We start from the raw sequence: 26,635 nt of genomic DNA on the forward strand, positions 1-26,635 counted from the left end.
GTTTTTTGTTTGTTTGTTTGCTTAGTAAAAGTAGTTGCCACATTCATTGCATTTTTACATTTACTGATCTTAGAGAAAATCATTGCCGGCAGATAATGGGAGTTGGCATAGATGACGACGTATCACTATATGAGCCAATAGCCAAATTAAGTCAGCCTCCCTCATCGTTCCATACGTTACAAGTTCCTGGCTACCTGGCGAAGCATAAGAACTTCTGGCTTTGTTACTGAGCGGCTAAAATAGAACATAAAACGTTTGTTGCATGCTTTGCTCCCGAATGTAACGGAAAACCGTTATGTATGATTTGCGAATGGCCTTGCTTGAAAATTTGGCACTCTCCAGTTGCTGATAAATACCACAGGGCTATTACATAATCAACAAAGACAGTAGCAGAGGGGTTGGATTGAAAAGTAATGAACAGCCAAGATCAGTCAGCTGGGCTTGTCGATGAAACACCTGAGACAGTAGGTACCCACCACAGCATTATAATTCATGTTTGTAATCTTGTTTCTGATTTTCTTTGCAGGTATGGTAAGACGCTACATAAAATAGTTGCTATAAATGTTTAGTTATACTGTTAATTTGCCCTACAGTTCATTTTTGACAGGTAATAAATTGATAAATTTCCTGATTTTAAATAAAAACTACTTTTAATGAAAACAGCTTAATTTTTCCTTGTTTTTTTTTCATTCATTACCATGATAAAAGGTTTTACATAGGATTTGGCAATGTACTTTGTGATATTTTGCTTAGTCTGGACTACATTCATAAAATAGCTGACAGTTCTGAAAATAGGGATGTTTTTTGGGGGAATTTTGGCATTCAGACCATGGCTCGGACAAAATATATTTGAAATCTGATTTATTTATTTGAACTCCTCATACAATTTCGCATCTGTCATATGCTGATAATTTTTTTTTTGTATATCTAACTTGGAAAGAGGTCGAAATTGGTAGTTTTAAATATTATTTATTATGCGTTTTTCAATATTTTTTTTGGCAGTGCAGTTTATATAAAAAAACATCTAATACATTCCACAACAAAATACATTATAGTATTGGAAATGGCTACTAAAGGCCTTTTTATAGATATATTGGGTTTTAATTTCCGATGTAAGATTGACAAAAGTGGTTATATCCAAGCCCAAATATGGTCATTCTACCTTGGCGTCAAAGGGTTAAATATTTCTAAAATAAGAACCAACATTTTAGTAAGGGTAAAAGTTGTAGGTATCAATTTTCTTTATGTTTGAGTCAGTGTAAACGTTTCCCTCAAGCAAAAGTAACCAGTAGGGAACAACTGTAGATAGGAGTATTTAAAAGCAAACATAACAATTGGGCCCTAATTCTGGCTACATGTGAACCTTAAGACCTTAAGAATGTACTATTTGTAGTGAACCTGCATGCTGGCTACACACTACTTATGGAATAACACCGGCTTCACTGTTCTGTCTGCAAAGGTCCAGATGCTGCATAGATCAGTTATGGCCAGGCGTTTGTCTCAGTTATGTGCCAAGCTAGAAAGCAGACGGGCACATGGTTTATTTATATCGGAATCCATCACCTGTGGAAGACTCCCTGACCAGCAGGTGTCATTTCCTTTGTATAGAAGGCTGTAAAAAGAAGGACAAGCACAATTAAGTCATGTTAAAATGAAGCATGTAGGCAGACTTCCTGCATTGTTATGAGACACAGTAAATTTGCGCTATCCAGTGACATCACCTATAAACTTGAATTTATGGCTTATTACTTGCATTTTAAGATAGCTTCTTGTTTTCTTTGTTTCTTAATATTTATTTTATAGTAATTGAGGCTTTCATGGAATAAGACTTGTCAGCAACTGCTTCCAGACTTTTACACCAGCACGGCCAGTGACTGCTTTTTCCTGCCGTAACACAACTCTGCTCAACTTTAGAAAAAAAGATGATCCGTCTATGAAATTGATTATTTGACTGGTTTAATAAATGGTAGAACAGAGCAAGTAATGTTTGGCTTTGAACATGTGAATAGTTTGATATTTTGATAGTTTGATTTTTTCCTCCGCTGTTCGTTGTCCCTTTAAAAACAGGACCCAGGACACAGAAGTGGAATTTCAAAGCGTTTGTGCGCTATTTTTATTAGTTACAGTAACAAAAAAAATTTAAAAAAATAAAACGGAAACAAAAATGTAGCTCACCCTGGAGCACTAACTAAACTTTAAAAAAAAAAAAAAACCACTAAACTAACCAACTGGGCAGCTAAGCTGCTTACCAGTATTAAAACACAAAATAAATACAAACAAAACAGTAAAAGCTCCACACAGTACCTTTTCCCCTCACTACGCTTGTGTACACTCTCCAAGCGGGCTCTTCACACAGTAGCCCCGAACAAACTGGCTGCATTACTTATAAACCATGCAGCTGGCTCTAACTTGCAATCATAGCCAGGTGCATGTGATAATTGTCAGTCCTGTGCTCCCCAGGACTACACTTTCTCTGCTCCCTGTTCCACTATATATATATATATATATATATATATATATATATATATATACACACACACACACACACACACACACACACACATACACACACACACATTTATTAGTTAAACGTCTCTCTAAAAATAATGTCCAGTCTGGACTGGAGCGAAGACTGACACTTGTAATGTAACTGCTTTATTGCTATTCAAGTCATGTCAAACAAAAACAACACCTCAATCAAATCCTGGAATTGGAAAGTGTCCTACCTACCCAGATTGACATTTTCAAATATTGTGCACGCTATACACAAAATACACAAGTATCCGTAACCTTGCTCCCATGCTGAAATCCTGTCTACAAACGTCTCCTGTGTACCCAGTTGCCTGGGCTGTTGTAATTAAACAGATATGTTTATGGATTAGCAGGAAAAAAATACTGTGCATTCTGAAATATCTCCTAGTCTCAGCAGTAGATCACAAGTAATAGTATTATTATGCCGTTGCCACTTTCTTTGTATATTTGCCACTTTCTTTGTATCATGTGTGTAAAATTAATGTGTCTCTTGTTTTCTTTTTCCTGCAACAAACTTTTCTGCTGAATCTGTGTTTGTTTTGCATCCTGTGGAGATGGTATGTTTCGCTTGCTGAGTGCTGGCAATTCCTTGTGTTGATTCATAACATGTGTTGATCTGCTCTATTTCTCCTGTGGTGTCCTTTTTCTTTTTCTGGTTTATCCCCAATAAACTCAGTTTCACATGATTCTCTGTACTGCATGATCCTTTAAACACAGTTGCTTCATACTCCAGGGATACACACACACACACACACACACACACACACACACACATACAGTCACAGACAAACGTCTTTGGGCAGTTATAAAAATGAGAAAAAGCACAAAGAGTGTGATTTCTATAATTTCTAATTGTTCTATTGAAAGATATAAATTAAAGTAAAGATTCAGAGAAAGAGTAAGTAGAGATTCATAGAACAACAAATTATTACATAACATGCATAAAATGAAAAATAACATGCAAAAATTAATTTCATACTTTTATAAAAGTACTTTACAGCTTGCAGCCTGTGTTTGTATTTTGAAACCGGTTCATGACATCATTCCGAAGACATTTTTGCCCATTCTGCAACACTTCCAGCTTTCTGCAGCTGACTTTGTTTTCCTTTTTGCAATAGCAGTGTTCAAGTCAATCGACAACATCTCAATGGGAAGTGTGGGGACTGTGATGGTCAATCCATAACTGTAATCTTCCTTTTTTTCAGAAATTCCTTTGTAGACTTCACAGAATGCTTAGAGTCGTTATCCTGCTGGAATACAAACTTCCGTCCAATAAGCCTTCTAGCACTGGGCAACAAATGAGAGCGCAACATTTCTTGTTATTTTGCATCATTCATTAATCCTTCTACAATGCAAAGGTTGCCAGTGCCTGTGGAAGAAAAAACAAGCCTGTGCCATCACACAACCTCCCCCATGCTTAACACTGGGCATGATTAACTTTTCTTTAAATTCTTCTCCTCTCTTCCTCCTAACATTGTTGCTATCTTGGTGAAAAAAGTAATATTTTGGATTTGACTAACCATAAATAATTTATTCAACCATTGGTTGAATAAATTATCAGGCTTCTTCAAGTATTCAACTCCAATCGCTTTCTTTTGTGTATTGTTTTTAACAAAGGTTTGCATCTTAGTTTTTACCCATGGACATTCATCTTATCAAGGTACCGCTGAATTGTTCGCTCATGAATTTCTTGACCATCTTCTCTCAATTCTTGTGTCTCATCTTTTGCAGTAATCCAAAGATTTTGCCAGGCTGCTCGAACGATACTTCCGGATTTTACAGAAATCTTTCTCGGTCTTCCACACCTGGAGCTAGTTGCAGTAGTTCTTATTCTCCTGTGTTTGTCAATAATAGCCCACACAGTGCTTTTCAGTAAACCAAAAGCACTGTGTGGGCTATTAGTTTCTCCTTTTTCGTTTACTTATATCACTGCCATTTTGTGGTCGTTGTATTGATTCTTAGATAATTACACATTCCACCAAAAGAAACCGTCAGAATAACTAATGAACCAAACTAGCGGATAGAGTCCCGTTGTGTTTTCTGCACCTTTAGAAAATAACTGAATTTGTGGGAAAAACGGGTGCAGAAAAGAACGGTCGAAAAAATGCGATCCTCCAGCGGATGTCTTTTGAAAACAACCCCCTAAGTGTTTCTCAATATATAACAGCACTGATCCACTGAATGGTTCGTAGTACAGAGATCTACTCTCAATAATTCCCATATAAGAACAGAATACATTTTAAGGAATTAGTATGAAAGGGAAGTTAGACTTCACCATGGTCATTTACCCCAATTGATATGGAGTTTTCTATTCAGCCAGTGAACACTGGATAGGTCTCCTGGGAAACATATCCAAATCAGAAATATATGTATACATTGTGGGCTATAAATAATTTAACTTCATAGTAGAGACTAGACTTAGGGGGAATTTCATACTTAGCACATATGTGGCAAGTTATAGTTATAGTATTAGTATTGTTCAAGGAACCAAAACCTGCATGCCAAGCCTGCTGATTAGGATATTTACTTTTTTTTAATTTACTTTTTGGCCTACCATACGTTAACACTAGAATATATTCTGGATATCTGATTCCCAAATTGAATTCAGTGTTGAATTAAGTATACGGTTAGGTGTTTGAGATCAGACTGTAGGGGGACTTGGGTGGTGTTTCTCATTAGTCTGTGGAGATTCACAAATAGGTATTTCCAGGTGAAGTTTCTAAGGGGGTTTATTTTATTAAAGCTTCTGCCAATGTAATTTCTGAACTGGGAGAGCGGTCCTGAAAATTATGAGACTACTGACTGAATTTTATCAGCTTGTAAAACAGCAACGTGCCATTCCCACATTAAAGCTACTGTGTGCTGCCTCCAGGCATGATGTCATTCTCAGCCAAGCAAAACAGTTAATATCTACACACGCAAAGCTAGGTCTCTCTTTCACTGTGAAAACAGGCAGATGTGCACAGCACTATGCTATGTGGCTTTCACGTCTTATAACTTGTATAATGACACATACCTTTTTACACCATCCGTTTCCTGGACTACCTGTTCCTTTTTATGGTAAAACTAAAATTCTTCCCTGGATTTCATGTCCTTTCTTGGCCTAAATGAAAACATGTTTAAGATGCTCTAACCTTCTTGATGACTCATTTTAGCTGTTGATGTGCAGTTCCTTACATTTACAGTTTTAACAACCATTAATTTTTTTGGCGATCTGACGTGTTTTCTATTCAGTTAATTCTTGCTTCTGCATTGCTGTTGCTGTTAATTCTTCTGACATGGGCTTTAACTAATGTTATTGCACCTTGTGCCATATATTGATACTGGGTAATGCACCTGCCAAAGTTGAGACTAAAAGCATGATTTTCAAAAGGGGCAAAATAAGAACAAGGTTGCAAAGTGATTTCTAAAATCTGATTTGTGTCACAAAGTATATGGGTTTAGAAGAAATTAGTTGTGTATTGACTAGTTGACGCTTTAGAAATATCTTTAAAAATCAATTTTCGACCTAGTTCATATTTTGACCCATTTGAAAATAATGCTGAAAGTTTAGCATATACATTGATACATAGCAGTCCCAAGCACAAGGCTGGTCAGCAGCAAGAGTAGCAGACCCAGACCCAGAAAATAGCAATTCATCGCTTTCACACACTTGTATTCTTTGTTTAAACAACCAATCAAAAAAGATTTAAGCAAACACATCCAGAACACATCAAAACAGCAGCCAAGCTTCGGCTACCTCAGTGCATCTCAAGTAATACCTGCTGCTCGCAGCACTGTTCAGGCTGGGCAACACCTTCACTGAACCGTCTCCCTAAACAAATATTTCTTTGTCTTTTATATAGCATGTGGCCAGGGCTAAATTGACAATCAACAAATCAATTACCACCTGCACACATTCCACACTGTTCTAATAAACCAATTAAAACGATGTGGCTGTGCTAATGGCCATCTCAGCTCTAGTCTGTTTGCCCACTCTTGAGCCAAGACAGATTTTTCAATTACTCTGTAGTTCAAAGGAAATCAAAGGAGATGATATTTAGATTGAAATCTTGATGGCAGTTTCTAAAGCAAGTGGTATGAAGAAATAAGACAGCGATTTATCTAATGGGAATTCTATTTTTCAGGTTATTCCATTCGGGGCAGATTGCGACCAAGATGAGTGTACATGCCGTGATCCAAATGCTGAGGAGAATCAACAGAGAACAAGGCAGTAGAGTGCTGGATTCCCCTAAAGCAGTTACAAAGTGTGTGTGTGTGTGTGTGTGTGTGTGTGTGTGTGTGTGTGTGTATGTATATATAGATATAGATATAGATATAGATATAGATATATAGATATATTAGATATGCTGTTACGTTAAAATAAGTAATGTAGAATGTTGCTATCTGTTCTTAAAGGACCAAATGAACACCAGGACCAAAACAGATAAAACATTTTTCCTCGTTTGGCCTGGAGTGAGCAGGGGAGGGTACGGCATAAGAAATTAAGTAACAAAGAGCTTTGTTATTACTCTTTCATTTATACCAACCTACAAAATAAACATACCTAATATATTCTGACAGTTGCTAACAAGTAGATGTCTATAATATGATATTGGAGACCAGTAGTTATTTTTGTTTTGGAAACGTGTACTGAAAACATGTTATTTATATTATGGGCATGGTTGTAGAACACAGCTCCTCTGTTGCATACAGTATAGTAAATCACAGTCCAAGGCTACACTGAATATTGCACATAATTGCTTTTATATTTTGGTCAGCTAGGAGTGTTTGGTGACTTTTCCTGTCACTCAAGGTAATAGGATTTTCAATGATTGGAAACGCTGCTTAAAACATTTCAGAAATCAAGACCTACAGTAAAGATATAATTGTTTATTTCTCTTATTTGTTTTACATTCAAAATGCATGGTGCTTAACTTAAGGAGCGTGGATGCTATTTGTTATTACTTTATTTTATATAGTTCTCATAATGTTTGCTTATTCAAAAAGGGGTGTATATAATGGAGAATGTCCACCGCTCGTTATACATGCCTTACAAACTGGATAGAAAACAAAGATTGTTGCTGATCTTCACAAAAGTAAGTATGAAGTGGCTTTGTTAAGTCTACTAGTGTGCTAACTGTCATTTGAGACTGCTGAAAATTTTCCAGCCAATCAGAGTGCCAGTTTCATCAGAGGCACCTCTCAGAATATCCTTGAAAATAACAGTGGACTAAAAAGCAGTATATAATATAGTGAAAATGAGTGTCTGTGTATGGGTTATATCTGCACTCACAGCATGTAAACAGACCTTGCCTTTCAGCCTGTCCCTTCACTTCTGCTCTTGCCAATATTCCCTCTTAAACAGACATTCTCTGTCCTATAACCATATGTCCTTTATGCCTAACAGTGTGTGAGAAAAATCTTGTTCTGTTTAATATTATCCTAGTTTTTAAAGCCAGAGCCAGCCAAATAAGATAGAGATTTATATAATGGGAATCAGGTTATTCCTATATTAGGCAAAACATGTGTGGAAAAAAAAATTATAAAATAAAAATATCTTATGTGCCCCCTTCATAACAAAATGCTTCACTAGGTGCCTAAAACCAGACCAAAAACATAAATACTGTAATGGGGTCCGGTCCAAACAGATCACTCCTGTGACGTTGTTAGGTTTATATAATGGTACCATTTATAAGTTTATAGCTTTGATACAATTTGTGGTAAAAGATAACATATAACAACTGTTTTATGTGAAACACAGCTGCTTAAAAGACTGTCAGAACAAGGTCTAGAACGTGGCTACAATGGGTCAGAAAAAATAATAGAGCCTCCTACTGAACTCTCTACACAAGCTTACTGTTTGTCATTGTAGAACCGTAAAGATTGTGTTGTTTAATTGTGCTTTTTTCCTCTGATCAAAAAAAAAGTTCAGTTCTGCATTAGCAAATAGGTACATTTATTTGTTAACAAATGGTTAATTCTCTATGCAGACTAAACCAACAGTCACCTATATTAAGAGAAAAGGAGAGATAGCAGGCTGGTGTTGATGCTTCTGCTTCCAATCAGTCTTCTATAAGTACAAGTTGCACATTGTTCCATTTCATGCAATTGCTTTCAATTTCTTCTTTTTCGCAAGGCTTCTAATAACCAAAACCAATAATATGTGTAGAGCTTCTTTGTTATACACTTTTCAGACTTCTCAAACATCAAGTAAATAATTGCAGATTGTGTGGTATGCTGAGACACTGTGGTGTACTTCAAAACAAGCCAATCTAAGCAAATTGTTTTAGTCACAGATATGTTGCTGATCTGTGTTTAAAGACTTTCTTAGTAAAGACCTGTCGTTAAGGGTATTTGACAGGCAAACAATAATTTCCTGTCATCACTGTGGAGTTTACATGTTAGCAGTTTAAAAAGAGGCTGAGTACCATCATCTCCTAGGGTCTTGATTTAACTTTTGATCACTGTTCCGTATCTAATATGATCTAATATGAAATGGTCTGTCAGTTTGTATAACTTACAGTCATTTTGTTTTGCAGAAGTATTACACATTATTCAGTAAACTATATACAATAAATAATATGCAACAGAATGTAAAATGAACATACAGTAAAATGAAAAAGCTTCTGTCGAAATACACTAGAACAGTGATGGCCAATACGTGGATCGCAAAAGGCTTTTGGTGGCTCTCGGGACAGCTCAGAACAAGCACTAAAATGTAAGCATGCAACAGTTTTTGTTACGGCTGATGGCAATCAAAAATCACTGACTAATAAATAATTTATGTTAAAATAAATATTAATTTCTAACAATAGATGGCGCTAATACTTTATGTTTTTCACGTTATGCTCTAAGTCTCACCTACAGTGAGGTCAGTGAAGTTCCGTCAGCTGTTCATCGGTGTGCAGTTACGAGTTTGTGTTGAGGGTTCAGTGAATCATTTTGTGGTACAAGTGTCAAAAGATAGGGAGAGCCTTCTGAGTCAAATAGTAGCACATATGAAAATATCCTGACATATGAGACAAAAAAAAATGCTTGTGCGAACGTATATTTTAATTTAGGCACACGTGTGCGACTAGAAATTCCTAAAGGTTGACTATAAAAAATAAACGTGATTTTTTTTTCAGCTGAACGTATAAAACAAACAAACAATGTAGTGTGTGAATGTAGTTTATTTATGTCCTCTGCCCACTATTAATCACACATTAAAAATTACAAATCCCATACCCCGCCAACTTCACTGATTTATCAGTGCGAAAACAGTTTGAAAACTTGTCAAATCAAGATGAGGAAAATAACAAATTATTTTCATGTGATTGGAGAGGTTTCAAAAGAAAACTGGCATCTTTCCAAGAAATTAGCAATGAAGCTATTGATTTACACAACAATGTGAAGTATATTTGGAAGCACTCAGAACTGTTCCCTCCTGATGAAAAATAAGAGGAGCGGTCAAAGAGAAATTTCTGTGCAATCGTGTGTGGATGGGATCTATATTTACTGTTGTCATTGACTGTACCTTTAGGTTATAATTAATCTTATCTTTACAGTATAACACCATAGTGTTATTAAACAAGCTAGCTTCGATGTACATCTGTACACATATATAACAAATGAAGCACCAGATCATGCTTTCCTGTGTTATTTCTTGGGTTACTATAAACAGAATGTATTTTACTGAGCTGCTGCTTGGAGTTCACAACTGTTGACCTCAGATTCAAAACAAATTGCCTGTATAATAATAGAGAGCAACAGAGAGCTGTTATACTGAACACTTTGTGACAATATTACAGATATTTTATTAATTGTGGGTTTGATCTCCAAGATATCAGGTGAGACACTAAGGTTTGCTTTCCACACATTAATACTTCAACATGAACAACAATGCTGCTAACTGAAATTTTGGTGTATTAATGAAAATATTAATACTTATATCTATATATATAGATATAATATATATATATAATATTATATATATATATATATATTATATATATATTATAGATTATATGTGTGTGTGTGTGTGTGTGTGTGTGTGTGTGTGTGTGTGTGACTTTGTCAGTGGCTGGAAAGTACAGTGATTCTGTCATTGGGTTTCACTGCTTAATTAGACAAACAAAGATTACACAAACGCCCAGACAAGGACTACTCAAGTTTCTTTGTGGACCCTAGAATGTGTGTACTTCATTACCTTTGTTGGTCCAGTAAAAGGCACGGTACTACTTATGCATTTGTTTATTTCTTAAGAACCAAGAACATAAAAACAAATACAAAAGTACTGACTTTGAATCTTGGAAATTTAAACCCAAATGATGTTATTGTTGTATTATTATTTTTTTTTTTGTAACTATAAAGGTTCTGCAATTCTATGTTCTATGAGTGTACAGGATAAATAAAGCATACAATACACTGGTCACTTGGAAATATATTTTAACATGGATGAATACTAACATGTTAAAAAAAATGTATACAATAATAAACTGTATTGCACCTGTATTAACAATGTATGAAATGCCCTTTTATTGTTTTGTCTTGATTCAAAGCACCCATAGCTAGAACATACAGTAGTTATTTTCTATCTTTGGCTAGTGGTTTACAGGTTAGGAAAGTCTAATTGGGCCTTTGTCATACCCTATCTCAGTTGTCCTGGGAATGACAGTAGAGAATCAAATGATGTAACTATTCCTTGAAAAATATTTATGATCAAAGTAGCATTCTTCCTGCTCACTGTAATCCTCTAAATAAAGCTGTCCCCCACTGCCTCCTTTCAGGCCTTCTTGCTGGCCAACTGAAACAGGCATCACTGAGAAAATGTATTTCCTGCTGTTTAAACACTGCTCTGAAGACTGTGCCTCACTGAAAAAGTATTTACAGCAACTGAGCACCTGAGCAGCCTAATTACCTCAAAACAGATTGGAAGTTCAGAGCTCATTACTTTTCATTATTTCTCTCTGCCCTATGCCACTAAGAGTCCATTTGGACCGCACTTGTGAAGAGCCAGTCAAAAAAGTATTTGGTCATCTTGCATACAGAAACCACAAAACAATATTATATATAATAACCTGTACTTGGGTACCTTAGGTAATATATTGAAGGAGTTTCTGAAGCGCAATAGCCTACATGCAGACTATGCCAGACCAATTTATGAAGCTGTATTGAAGTATATTAAGAGAATGTACAGAAGAACACAGTTACAGTATCTTAGCATGCAATCACACTTTATGCCATGAAGTTTTGCACAAAACTCCCTACAGGAGCATCATTTAAAAGAGAAGGATAGGCTGAAGAATTTGGCACAAACTGGATAAAATACCATTGATTTAAGACAATTTGTATTGTTGTGGAATGGACATTACTGCAATACCACAAGTACATACGATATAGACAATATAACATAGTTCTTTCAGATTACATTATTTTTGTTATCATGTTAAATATCAAAGAACACAATTGAAAAGGTGAAGGGTACATCTGGTATACATCTAGCACACATCAGTTAATCCAGACTTTACAAAATGTTACACATGCAAATTTAAAAAGATATCTATAAAAACAATCCCCATCCGATGATTCATGTGAGCGTCATGAATGTAGATGGCTTCATCATTTTTTACAGCTGTATAATTGATTCCTAAAGATATTATCACTTTCTTCTGCAATCATTACCATTCACATTACAAATTAAAAGTTAGATTAAAACAAATGCACTCTAGTTGTTTATTCTCATAGTACTCAACTAAATGGAATCCAGACAAACAATAACATGACTAAAAAACCTGATAAAAATACAATCTACACTTTTAGAGTCAAAAGATTTGAAACAGCAACTCGAACGCACATCTAATAATACAATGTATACATTTGAGTATGAAGATTAAAACCATGACACATGTACATAATTAAATGGGAGAGCATGCTTTTTGAAGAGTACAGTTTTATTTTCGCTGAGGTTTCATTACTGGCCCATATATCACAATATTGCATTACTGTGGCATCGTTTGACTTAATAATCTATAACTCTGAGATCAACAACCTATTGTAATTGTTCTCACAATAATCTAATCGATTAATCATGCCTGTGGGTGTTGATCAATTAAAAAAATCACTGATCAATTAATCTAGTCTACCCACGTGCTGTAGCAAAAAGCAGTGCATGATAAAGAAATCTAGAAAGATGGCGGAGTACCAACATTTTGCCAAGACCTGACTGGAAAATAAATTTTTCTGACTTCATGGCGATTGTAAAAGCTCCACGGTAAATGGCAGACTCAGTGGCTATCTCTAGCCAGAAATCATGTTTAATCTGACCAACCCCTGTCCACAGAGTTTCTGTCGTCTGAGGCCTATTGTAGCCAAGCGCCTCTATTGCCCAGCCCGCCTTCATTTGAAAATAAAGTGTCCCCGGGTTTTAATATCAGATACATTTTGTTCATAAATAAAATAAAATATAAATTTTGATTTAGATACAGCTTCAGTTTATAAATGGGGGGGGGGGGGGGGGGGTAGCATTTAGTTTAATTTACATGATTTGCTGATTTAAAAAACGAATTAGAAAACGAGCAAACGAGGGTGCAACATTTTATTAAACTATTTTTTAATAAAATCTTTAATAAAGTTAGAATAAAAACAATAAGCTGGACTAACATTACAATTACTATTTATAATTGCATTAACATTATTTAAATGCTAGTCACAGGTATACTGTAATAACAATACTGTAATAATAATAGTAAAAATCGGGATTAATGGGCTTTTTAATCCTCCAATGTCCTTACTTTTTCAAGTGAACGAAGAGCGAGAAAACGAGAGCACAACATCTAAGTGACAATTTTTTTATTGGTGTCAATACAATTACGAATTGTGATTGTAATAAGGTGTACCCACCTTAAATAAATATTCTAATTTTATTTTACTGTTTATTGAGGGGGGGGAGGGGGTAGGGAGCAAAAAAAATATCACTGAGGTGGGGGGGCAGCAAAAACATTTTGGGAACTACTGGCTCAGAAGGAAGGAAAAAACTACAACTTGCAAGATTTGCTATTAGGGGTTTGCTTTCATGGCAATATTAGGAGTTTATCTTATCATCTGAGTTGCAAGTTTATTTTTATTTTTAACAAAGTATTCTATTACTTTAAATCTGTATCATAACAGTACATTTACAACTCTAGCCTAAGTCTAAATCTTAACTAAATTAAACTGGAATAAATTAGCACTCAATTAAATAAATTAACTGTTAGTTTAAAGTTTATTGAGGTTGACAAGCTTTAAAACTCAATGCACGGCAGGACACATCTTGCAGCTTACTGTATATAACCCTCAGGTAAGTTAACACTGTTATGTGTTTGTTATATAAAAACAACAGTCATAAACACAATTTACCTCTAAAGTTAAGCGCTACAATCAACATTTGAAGAAAATGAAATAGTCAATTAGAATATTATTTACATTTTTGGGATTGATTATAAGACTTTTATTCACCCCCAAAACATCTTCCAATAAATCCCAAGTCTCAGACTGCAGTGAGTTTAACATAGGAGGGATGACCTATTGACGTGTTGCATTGGGTTCTGAAATCTGTCCCTGGTTGTTATTTTGAAGCAATGCTGGGATGTAGATGGGAAACCAAACATCTAAAAACAAAAACCTGAGTCAGCACATGATACTTTAATCTAGTTATGTGTAACTGTGTTAAGGAACTTGAGACATTAGAGCAGATTTGTTTCAGGGAAAATGTAATCCAGACATGTACCCTCAGACTCAAGTAATGTTTGGCAATCCTTCATCTATTCAGCCCAAGAAAGTCTGCTCTTCAGAGGACCTTGAGCTCTCCGTAGTCATTATACAGCACCGAGAGCACCTGTTCTTCAGAGGCCTTCTTGATGTCGAGGCTCAGGTCAACCCAGTTGAGACCAAAGGATTTTGTGTCAGTGTAGCGGCAGGCAAGATACTTCAGAGAGACTCTGCGCAGACCGATCTTCGGCTCCTGAAGCAGGCCACTGCACCAGCCACTGAGGTGATCTAACTGGGACAGGATTAACCCAGCCTTCCTGGAAGTGAACAACAACGACAATGATAAATAAAACTAATATCAGATATAGCTTCAGCCCCTTATTTAAGATCTCAAATGTACAGTGTTAAGAGAGTATCAAGACACTTTGTTTTAAGAAAGAAGATTGCTTTGTTTAAGAGGTAATTGTTTTGTTTAAATGGTATACATTGGTTGTTATTATTTTTAAGAAATTGTAAATAATGTGAATGGTGTTTGTTGTAATGTAATCGAGTGAACTGCTGTTCCCTAGGACCCTCCTGAAAATGGGATGATTTGCATATCAATGAGTTTTTTCCTAGTGTGTGGAATCTAAATGAATACCATAAATAAATACATATTTAATTTAGCATATCTTTAATATATCTAAAAAGGGCAAGAAAATCTCTCCACAGTGTCTCCAATAATTAAGTTTTCTTATGGACCTATAGTATAACTGTGGTTAAACCTAACTGGAAGGTAGATAATTGTTTACACAGGCAGGAGACGGACTGCTTGGCTGAGCCTCCTATCCAAACCAGAAGCTGCAACCAAAAGCAGGGTGAAGAATGAAAACTATGAGTATTCGTGGAGGGACACATAAATTGTTTAGCTGGGCCATTACCAACCACAAGAATAAAAAGCACAAAAACAGGAACCCTGCTCCAAACTTAAACTAGCCTATTTCATGAAGGGGCTTTCATTTTAATTTGATTTTATCTACAGGTATTCATCTACAGGTGACCACCGTTAGAATGAATGTACAAGTAAGGTTCACCTTAGGGAATGCACTGCTTACCACTTCAGATGGTCAAGTGCAAAACATGTTTTTATACATTTATGGGTACCACCTAGTGGTTGCAAACAAGTATTTTATATTATGTCCTCCAGCAAAAAAAAAAAAGGAGGGGGGGGTTACAAAAATATACTGGTAATTGTAAAATTGGTTGGGAGATATCTGCATCTTTAATGATTGAAAGGCATTCCAAGCCATTGAATTATTACAGTACAACCAATTTTTTTCCCCAATAAAAACAAAATAATAAAACCATGTCAGACTTCCTCTATGTAAATTTTAACTTGTTTGGTGACAGCAATGTCCATACATTCCTGGAGGATTTAGACTGCAAAGGTCTGGTAATGGCATCAACAGAAAAAGAAAAAAAAAATGAAACCGTGAATACCACAAGACACCGCTCTCAGTACTACTGAAATTAATACAAGTGAAGCCATCAAAGAAGATCGGAATAGTAAAAAAGTAACCGCTTGGGCTGTGCCAGTTTTTAATAATTGGTCAGCACAAACAAACAATAATGTGGAAACTGCATCTAAGACTGAAATAAACACAGTTGTGAGAAGTGATAACATCAGCTGGCATATGGTATTCAGTTAGCAGCTACACACGCTTGCGAGCTGGCCTGAATCGTTTTTTAAATTCTCCCATAGTGGAACGATCTATAAACTAATTTTAGATACCCACTTTAAAAAAGCAAACAGAGTCTTCATTTCTGTCCTGAAAACTTACATGTGACAACAAAAAGTCACAACATAACCCTACTGTATCCCAAACAGACTTAAACAAACTTAAGTCATCAGTCCTCAAGACAAAGATATCTCCCAACCCTTTTTATATGGTAGTTTAAGAAGCCATTGGACATCAGCTGAGAAAGACAGGAAGTCTCAACTCGTAAACAAAAGGCAGAAACAAACTCCCCTACTCACCAAACAGTGCCATCTACTGCACAATCTGTTCAACTGTGTAACCAGCCACTTAATTTAAAAAACGGTACATTCCCTGGTACAGCCAACTTCATGAGACAAATACTGAAAATATTCTGGGGGTTCTGTTATTCTAGCACAACCAACACCTTGTTATGTCTTATTGCTTACTTTTTAAATTGAATTAATATGTTCACAATTAAAAACAGCACAGGTGCTATAACAGCAAAGGTAGTGGGGACACAAATATATTGCAAATGGGGTATTTCTTATCAGTAGGGAGTGATAAACAGTACATACTTTGTAGTGAGGGTACATAACTACTGGGTATACAACACTTGTACACACACCACCTGGTGGTGACTATTATTATTCATAAATAAAATAAAACGATAGTAACTTGAGTTTTCTTTTTCAAGTATGGGTGCTGTGCTCAGAGATGGCTGTTTGTGGTTAAGAAAAAAGAAGAACCCACACTTCTTCAACAGTGATCTTGCAAACTAATAGCCTATACGTGTTACACAGGTCATTGAGTTAAGCAGCGAGTGTTCTTTTTCTGGTACAAACCGCAACATGAGAGTATGCATCCCCAGGTGAGAAAGGAAAAGGCAAGAACGACCCCACTGTGGTCCGAGTGAAGTTAGATGTTATCATAAGAATTAATACTGCACTTAATTTCCTGCAGGCTGATTCTGATGGCGAGACAACTAACGGGACCAGGAGGGAATGACGCTGGCAAAAGGGAGCAGGAACGTGCAGCTGACCATACAGAACTGTTCACTCTCAGACAACGGGACCACTGAAAACTGCTGCTCTGCTCAGGAACCAATGCCTGAAATGCGATAATACTGTCACCTACTCAGGACATTTTTTTTTTTTTGTAAACAATGTGGAATTTGAATGATTTACTATAGCTTTGAATAAGCCTAAAATGAATGTAGGGAAATTAACGGTAATGTTATTTGTAACAATCGGTTAGCAATTGTGTGTTATGCAGAATGAATACATCTGTGGGTATTGTATGAGAGAATATCACAAGATATAATTGAATTTTGTGTAATTGTGTATGGAAAATGAATTGTTCCCAATGTGTTACAAATAGATGATTGGGCATGCATGTACTATTTTAGCACTTGTTCAGCGTATAGTGATCATTTTTGTAATTATAGCTCCAGTTTTGAAAGATTCTGGTCTGCATAATAGAACTGGTAATGTAATGAACATGGGGAAATTAAAAGGAAATGTTACTAGAGCCTCCACTGTTAGTAAAGTTTAGTAGACCTTTCACAAAAATAGTAAAGAAATGGTATTTGGATGAGTGTTATTAGTGAGGATGGAAGTGTGAGAGGGGTGGGAGTAATAAGCTTGTGGTATGGGGAGAAGGTTGAAGAGGGGGGTATACTAACATACAACCTATGGGATATAATAAGTTTTGTATTAACATAGTTACACTCCAAGCAATTTTTGCCTGTTATTGCCAAATTGCCTTTCCCCTGTAAAAAACACATTTCTGAATGTCCTAGAAGCATGTTATTTATATCAAAATTTAAAGCACACATTTTTATTTCATATTATGTTGGAATCTGGAATAAAAACTGCTTCCTGGACTCTCACAGATGAGAAAATGTGAAAAAAAAACACATTTACAACAATTATCCAGTTTTTGTAAAATAAACCATGAAAACATGTATATCGAAATTTTTTGAGAAGTTTATATGATAGACCTATATATTGGAAAGTTCCACACAAAATTTCAGCCCAATAGATCAAAAAATGACCAGAATACCAGAATGCGAACATTGTTTGCAATTTCGGATTTTTCTTGGAAAAAATGTGTTTTTTTTTTTTTAAATGTAATGTGTGCACGGCTCTAAAATACGGCTCTAAAAGTATCGCATCGACTTTGGTCTTGAACTGAAGCCTGGCTTCTCTTCTTTTGAACAAACAAAGAATCATCACTGACAGACTTTTCTGGACAGAGTTATAAGCCAAGAAAACAGACTATGTCTGCAGTGCCTGTCTGTGCACACGCCCCTCTTTGAAGTTTGATGTGTGCACAGCTCTAAAATCCTGATTTTGGCCAAGTATAAATTTGGTCTTGAATTGAAGCCTGACTCCTCTTCTTTCGAACAAAAACAGAATCATTGCTGGTAGACATTCTTGGACGGAGCTAGAAAGCAAAAGGTAAGTGGCCCGCCTGTGGGCCAAATCCCATATATCCGAGTTTAAAGGGTTAAGGTGTGTGTGTGTGTGTCTATATATATATATATATATATATATATATATATATATATATATATATATATATATATAAAACCTCATCTTATGTTGTTTAATTATTTCCTTTATTGAATAAAGATAAAACACACAATGTTTCTGGATGATCATGAAATAATTTGGATCCCACTTAAAATAGAAATAATTGGATTGGATTGTTATGCATTAAATATGAGTTTGGCACATCTACCTGACATTGAGGAAATTCAGGGAAGGAGTTGAGTTCTCACAGTTAGCCACTCTCGTTATGTTCTGTTACCAAAAGTGTCAGATTAAACAGAAGGGTAAGAATGTCGGCTATCTAAAAAGGTAATTACTTTTGGTAGACTGGGTAGAATGTAGGTGATGGAAGCTCCCATGACGGGTACAAATGGATATTTAAAAATCTGACAATCTAAGACAGGCCCATCATGCTGCCCATGTAAGCATGATTGAAACCTTGGCATTTGTAGCCGTGGCCATAGTTCAAAGGTAGGATTATGTAAGGACTTTGAAACTCTTGCCTATGTGTTGTCCTGGCCTTGTAGGGAGTGACTGGCTTTTCATAACTCAGTGCAGCTGTAGCCTCGGGACAAAACACTGTTCGCATAAATTGTTTCTGTTTAATAAACAGTTTTGAGCCTATGTACAAAGTATAATTAATGCTGCACAAGGTCATTTCTTTGCTCAGGTCAGCTCAGCTCAGCTCAGCTCAGCTCAGAAACTAACATCTAAACTGATGGCAGCTCAGAAACTAACATCTCTGTTGCAATGAAAGCTCAGCTTGGCTCAGAAGTAAATAACATCTGATACCAGCTCAGAACACATTCAACTGAGATTTTTATGTGAGATCACTGATGTATCTCCTTTGATTTGCTTTGTTCCTGTTTGCATTATGATTCCTGAATAAACTATTTTTGATTATTTTTAAGAAGAAATTGAACCTCTTACACGGTAGGCATAACATTGTATGCAGTACATGGCAGGCATAACATTTTATGTTGGAAGTACAGCTGGAGCTATTTGATCTGTCTCAAGCCTTAGATGTTGTAAAAAAACAATGCATCACATGGGAAATAGACGGGAGTAATGGTGCTTGACAATGGTTTACCGCCTACATACAGTAAATTGTAGGCAACAGATGGCTGAGTTTAGATGGCTTTTCTCTGGCAACACAGCAGTCGCTGTTAGTGTCCTACGGGGCTCCTTACTATTTTAATGGCTCTGTCAATGATCTACCTAAATAAAATTCACAACAGGGTGTGTCCACTGATGATAAAGTTTAGTTAAACTGCAGGAACCATACTCGATAGAGTAATGTGAATACTAAAGACATATATTAATAGTCTGCTTGTACAGTACAAAGCAAAACATCTCATACAGATCCCACCCAGTGTAAAAAGTATAATATATAACCAGTTTTAAGCCTTCTGTTTGATTGCTGTAGCCAGACTATCATAAATGCAAACTGTGCCCTAAGTGGAATATAGCCCTTGAAAAGACTGTATTACATGGAGTAACTATTTGTTTTATTTAATGTTTTTTTATTTATTTGTAACTGTTTTTTGGACAACTGATGTTGCCTTAACTGGTATGTATCAGTTATGTGATCGAAGAGATATCCTGGCTTAAGTAAACAATGTTCATGTTATTCAATGAGCTGTCAACTTTGACTCACATTGCAAAAATAAAAAGTAGTTTATCTGACAACCACCTTTGAATAAAATCAAAACAGTTGGGGTGAACCAACTGGTCTGTCTGTAGACTGAACTGATTTCCAAGAGACAAAAGGTTAAATGCACTGAAATCTGGGGCAACCGAGCGGTTCATCCGGTAAAGGTACTCTGCATGGAGTGCAGGGTACGCCCTATAGTCTGGAGATCGCCGGTTCGAGTCCAGGCTATTCCACTGCCATCCATGGACGGGAGTTCCCAGGGAGCGGTACACAATTGGCCGGGCACTGCCCAGGTGGGGAGGGCTTAGGTCGGCCAGGGTGTTTTCGGCTCACCACGCACTAGCAACCGCTATAGACTGGACGGGCCCCTGCGGGCCTGCCTGTAAGTTGCCCAGAGCTGTGTGGTCCTCTGACACTGTAAGTCTAAGGTGGCTGCAGGGCGGAGTTGCAGAGTGAAAGAAGTGGACAGCTAATGGCACACATTTCGGAGGACAAGTGTGTCCGTCTTTGTCTCGCCGAGTCAGTGTAGGGGTGGCATCGGTTAGCCGGATTGAAATAAAACCAAAATTGGGTAGAAAATGAGGAAAAAAAAAAAAAAAAAGCTAGAATAACAAAAAAGGATTTATTACTTACAACCCATTTTCAAGATTCTTAAAACAGTTTATCTAATTAAATAAAATTATAATTTTAGTTTTCTACAACAACATGTGTCTATGCAGTGCAATAGGAGGTGGAATGGCAGTCTGGCTCTATTTAAATCTTGGATACACAGCAGAGCAATATGGAATACGGAAAACAATTTTTTTTTTTTTTTGCAGCCAATACAGTACACAATTCTCTTTGTGTTCTTGTAAAAAAAGCTTGTTGTGTGTGTGTGTGTGTTTACCTGGGCCCTAGCTCATCCTCACAGCGCCAAGTGAATTCGCCGAAGCTCTCGTACCGCTGGTTGTAGTGGTAGAGGACGCGATGCAAGCTGGGAGAGCCCAGGTCCATCAGGGTGTTGTAGGCTGTCTGTTGCTCCTTTCCACTGGTGTAACCATTAAACAGGTTGTAGATCTTGTCAGCTATTTCTGAGTTTGTTAAGAAGAGCCATAAACAAAATTGTTAAAAAAAGAAAAACAAATTCTCCTATTTCTTCCACTATTTAAAATAGAAAACTTTAAATCCTAAAATTCTAGGTGATGCTAAACTTTTGTTCAGAGCTTTCCATCATATTACCCCAGAGTTCACCCGGGCCTACCTTGTGCTTTCACATCATCCACTGCCGGACATGGTGTTTTGATTGTCACTTCACTCGGCCTGGACCTGCGGCCTGTGCTATCCACTCCCCAGAGCCGAAACCTGTGACAGAACAAACTGAGACACTTAATGGCCTCCCTGTGAATGTGGAACTCTTTTAAAAAATGTTTAAAACATTAGTTACAAATTACACAGACTACACTTAAGTAAATCTACACTTACATTTCTTCTTTGCAGATGTAGGTAGTTTAAACTCAATGTTTATAAGAACAAGATAGAGATTGCACAGGTACTGTAGAAAGCCTTTTGACTAAATGAAAAAAAAAATCTATAGAATGTTTTATTACTACAAAATGTATGTGCCCTAAAGTATAATAATAAATATAATACTATTTTTATTTGTGTATAGCATAGTCTCTGCTAATATATATATATAGGTGATGTGTTCCTTGAGTTAATCAAACCAATGTAAATTGGTTCTGTTGCATTACAGCACCATCTGTGGGACAAGTCCAAAACAACGACTACATGTAATTCCCAACATAAAGATCACAAAAACATTACAATTAAAATAAAGTCTCTTTTTGTGTCCAAAAACTTTAACCAAGGTGCACAAACCATCATTTCCTCTGAAAACACCCAGGGTTAAGGCAACACATTTCATGAACTTTCTTGTGACCTCTAAATCTCAGTAAAACAGTGGGCCCGTTGTCTTCAGGTCCCTATGCTATAAAGAGTTTGGAGTGTTTTGCATCACCAAGGGCCAGTAAATAACTATGCATCAAAAGGTTCTGAAAGCTGTGATGAATGACCCTGGCTGTAAGAATGCTGTGTCATGCCAATATCATATAAAGAGAGAGTGTGTGGTGCTGGTAAGAAGTGTTACCTAAAGATGGGAAAGGGTCTCCATAACATCAAAGGCATTTTAGGGGTCTTCGGTTCAGTTATTTTTTTCTCTCAGTTCTCTTTCCATAAGATAAACGCATGCACATGTGTGCAAGTTGAGGGTTTGTGGGACTGATAATGGTGCAGTCAATGCCAAGAGCCGGAGAGGCATGCCAGAGGGAGCTTGTCAGACCCCAGCACACTCTGTTACCTTTTCTTCAAATTTTTGATCCCCTGTAGCCTCCACTTAGATTCACGTTACATCAACAGGGCAGTCAATACGTTCCTACATTTTAGACAGCAATCCTTCAGCAGTCAACAGTAACAATAACTATACATGTAGAAGGGGTCTAAAACAAAGTCCATTTTGTATCATGCATGCGAGTTAAAAAAATGCTCTGGGTTTTAAGTTTTATTTTGTCACAATCAAAAAAAGAAACTACTGGTACTTCACAAATATCGAGTCTTTAATCCCTTAAATCCATCTTGATCCCATCACCTTTTGTCTTCCCTGTACCAACCCAACAATAAAAAGTATTTTTGAAGACACCAGTGTGAAACACCAGAAACTAACAAATCCCAATGCAATATTTACATTAAATGAGAAACCACCTCAGTTTCACAATCTAAGGTCAATGTGGGTAACTTGAATCAAATGATTTAGATTTTTCTAACGGTATCTGCTAGCAACACAGTTCTTGCCTGTGCCATTCTAATGTGTAAACCTGTTTCCTCTGCTTCAACAACGGGACTCACTATTTCTTGACATCAACCTTGCATCTTAATTTTTTTTCTTTCCTAGACCCTTGCCACAAGTTTTTGTACAGAGTACAGTCCCAACCTCTGACCTTTCAATCCCCAATTTCCAGGGCAGATTCAGTGACATCATCCAAAACAACACTACTATTGTGTCTTGTTTTTCAGTCTTCACTGACAGCTTATAGCTTATTCTGTGCAATTAATGGTCATGTATACACTCTCATTTTTTAGATGCTCCCTGAAACACATACAAGAGTGACACTGAGCTTCTCACATCAACAGAGGCAGACATCAATCCACTGAACAGCAATTATTTACAATGATGCTAAACAGGTGACTTACATGTAGGTTGTGTCAGGCTCCAAGCAACGGATTATCATGCTAATGGATGAGGTCAGCTGGTCTGGGATCCCTCCCAGCATCACACAGGGTGACTTGGTGCCAGAAAGGATATCATCCACAAAACTCAGCATGGCTTCTGTGTTAGAAGAAGAATAAATGTTATTATTATTTGTTTTACTATTATCAGTAAAAGCTGTAAATATCAGCCAATGGCCGTCATCACTGGGCTGGAATAGGCTGCCTGTGTGAAGATGAGCCTTTCTGAAGCACTTCCCTATAAACCACAGAGTTACCAAGTGACTTCCTTAAGTATACTTAGGACTTCTGATTTTCGTTTTTTTATTAATTCCATTTTTCGGTGCTTATTTTTAGCTATTTTTGAGTTTCATGCAAATCGTTTTTTTTGGGGGGCTTTCACTTTCTATGTGGTGTATGAAATGATGGTTTTCCGTTACTTTCCAAAATGCTTGGCCATTTTTTTCTGTCAAAATATGTATAGTAGTAACTCGACAGTACTTTGCACACTTAAGTCGTACCTTCTTTCCTTTGTTGTCTTCCACAACGAAATTCTTATGGTCACAGGCACAATCTTCTAGGGTTTTTGTGTGTAGGCATTTTTTTACATTTCACCCCAATTTGCAATTCTGTTTTAAATCCTCTGTATCTTAACTAATACAACTTTAAATCAAGCAAACAAGCCTCCATTCCTAATTATAATCTTGTTTTAAATCTTGTTTGTGTTTCCGATAGAAATGTAGGAATACGGACTGCCACTCAGTAGTTGGCTTAAAGTATTCAGAACGAATCGATGATAGATACAGGTTAGGAAGGAGGGACTTTTTATTAATGGGAAATGGGTGGTCAAGGAAAATTGAGTAACCATTTCCATTGTTTTTCCGGTGTTTATTGGCTATACACCAATTAATTTTTTTTTTTGGTTGTATCATGGGAGTTTTATCAGGTTTTATCGGTTTATCGAAAATCAGAAGCCTTAAGTATACTTTAGTACAGGCACTGTAATACAGTACATTGGGTATATATAAGGATTCAAATAATAAATACAAAAAAAGTTAGAACTTTTTAAAGCATTCTGTTTCTTTAATCAGACAGGCATATTAAAAATCTCCAGGTGTTGAGCTAGGTGTTTTCAAGTCTACGGCTGCATTCTTTTCTGTAGTTCAGAAGAAAAAGTACACTAAATCATTTTTATGGGCTATTTTTGATATACAACATCAATTAGGCCCCTAAAGAAACTTCAGTCGTCAAGCAAAAATAAACCAGCCCCTGCCCTCATTAAAAAATTGAACCCATCTCAGAACATTTTAAAGGATAGCCTGAAGGATATGTATGGAGACATTTTCTCAGGCATCAGACACAACATCATGCTTCTGATTTTAGTATCCCATGTAGGTAGAACCAGAAAGAAAATATATGTTGCAAAACCTTCCTCAGAATGAGGTGCCAACCTTCAAACTGCCCTTCAAAATCAGACACACACACAGAGAAAGGTTTATGATGACTAGCGCTTGGAAAGACCAACGGAAAGTAGTTAATTGCCACTTAAGCATTCTAGGTTTGGAAAAGCGTTACTTTAATAAATTGAGGAGTTAAGTAATGCAGGGTAGAAACAGAAGACAATTTAGTTTTTATGAATGTATGAAGTTAATTAAATTGTCTAATTATTGTTTTATTTTGATAAATTTAACTGGTTTAACTTGAGTAAAACTATAGGAAGGAAGCATGACAGCCTTTGGTGTCTATAGATAGAGCGTGGTCCAGGGTGCCTAGAGTTACTATAGCCCAAACCCTTAATAGTCCCAAACCCTTCAAGGGCCATCAGTAAAAAGATAGTGCTAAACGAGTATCATATATTGTGATTATTATAATCTATATATATATATTATAATATATTATATGTAGATCAATAGATATATATATAATATATATATACACACACACACACACACACACAGTACTGTGCACAAGTTTTAGGCAGGTGTGAAAAAATGCTGTAAAGTAAGAATGCTTTAAAAAATAGACATGTTAATAGATTATATTTATCATATAACTAAATGCAAAGTGAGTGAACAGAAGAAAAATCTAAATAAAATCCATATTTGGTGTGACCACCCTTTGCCTTCAAAACAGCATGAATTCTTCTAGGTACACTTGCACAAAGTCAGGGATTTTGTGGGCATATAGTCAGGTGTATGACTAAACAATTATACCAAACAGGTGCTAATGATCATCAATTCAATATGTAGGTTGAAACACAATCATTAACTGAAACAGAAACAGCTGTGTAGGAGGAATAAAACTGGGTGAGGAACAGCCAAACTCAGCTAACAAGGTGAGGTTGCTGAAGACAGTTTACTGTCAAAAGTCATACACCATGGCAAGAATGAGCACAGCAACAAGACACAAGGTAGTTATACTGCATCAGCAAAGTCTCTCCCAGGCAGAAATTTCAAGGCAGGCAGGGGTTTCCAGATGTGCTGTCCAAGCTCTACTGAAGAAGCACAAAGAAACGGGCAACGTAGAGGACCGTAGACACAGTGATCGGCCAAGGAAACTTACTGCAGCAGATGAAAGACACATCATGCTTACTTCCCTTCGCAATCAGAAGATGTCCAGCAATGCCATCAGCTCAGAATTGGCAGAAAACAGTGGGACCCTGGAGCACCCATGTACTGTCTGGAGAAGTCTGGTCAGAAGTTGCCTTCATGGAAGACTTGCGGCCAAAAAGCTATATCTCCGACGTGGAAACCCAAGCGACTCAACTATGCATGAAAACACAGGAACTGGGGTGCAGAAAAATGGCAGCAGGTGCTCTGGACTGATGAGTCAAAATTTGAAATATTTGGCTGTAGCAGAAGGCAGTTTTTTCGCTGAAGGGCTGGAGAGCAGTACACGAATGAGTGTCTGCAGGCAACAGTGATGCATGGTGGAGGTTCCTTGCAAGTTTGGGGCTGCATTTCTGCAAATGGGGTTGGGGATTTGGTCAGAATTAATGGTCTCCTCAATGCTGAGAAGTACAGGCAGATACTTATCCATCATGCAATACCATCAGGGAGGCATCTGCTTGGCCCCAGATTTATTCTGCAGCATGACAACAACCCTAAACATACAGCGAAAGTCATTAAGAACTATCTTCAGCGTAAAGAAGAACAAGGTGTCCTGGAAGTGATGGTTTGGCCCCCACAGAGCCCTGATCTCAACATCAT

The 26,635-nt window shown here is 36.7% G+C and overlaps 2 protein-coding genes across 4 annotated transcripts in view; one reads left to right on the forward strand and one right to left on the reverse strand.

Moving 5' to 3' along the window:
* Positions 1–6,779, forward strand: part of pappa2 (pappalysin 2) — a 78,632-nt gene extending 71,853 nt beyond the window's left edge. The window contains exon 23 of the mRNA XM_041269637.1: positions 6,660–6,779. Coding sequence (XP_041125571.1) covers positions 6,660–6,749 — 90 coding nt within the window. The 3' untranslated portion in view covers positions 6,750–6,779. The remainder of the gene's footprint in view (positions 1–6,659) is intronic.
* A 3,765-nt stretch (positions 6,780–10,544) lies between these two features.
* Positions 10,545–26,635, reverse strand: part of astn1 (astrotactin 1) — a 168,131-nt gene continuing 152,040 nt past the window's right edge. For all 3 annotated transcript variants that reach the window (XM_041270924.1, XM_041270923.1, XM_041270922.1), the window contains 4 exons: positions 23,412–23,547; positions 21,427–21,527; positions 21,073–21,256; positions 10,545–14,558 (listed from right to left, as the gene is read on the reverse strand). In XM_041270924.1, coding sequence (XP_041126858.1) covers positions 14,321–14,558; positions 21,073–21,256; positions 21,427–21,527; positions 23,412–23,547 — 659 coding nt within the window. In that variant the 3' untranslated portion in view covers positions 10,545–14,320. The remainder of the gene's footprint in view (positions 14,559–21,072; positions 21,257–21,426; positions 21,528–23,411; positions 23,548–26,635) is intronic.

Source organism: Polyodon spathula, chromosome 14 (genome assembly GCF_017654505.1).
Source record: "Polyodon spathula isolate WHYD16114869_AA chromosome 14, ASM1765450v1, whole genome shotgun sequence".
Classification (NCBI taxonomy): Eukaryota; Metazoa; Chordata; class Actinopteri; order Acipenseriformes; family Polyodontidae; genus Polyodon; species Polyodon spathula.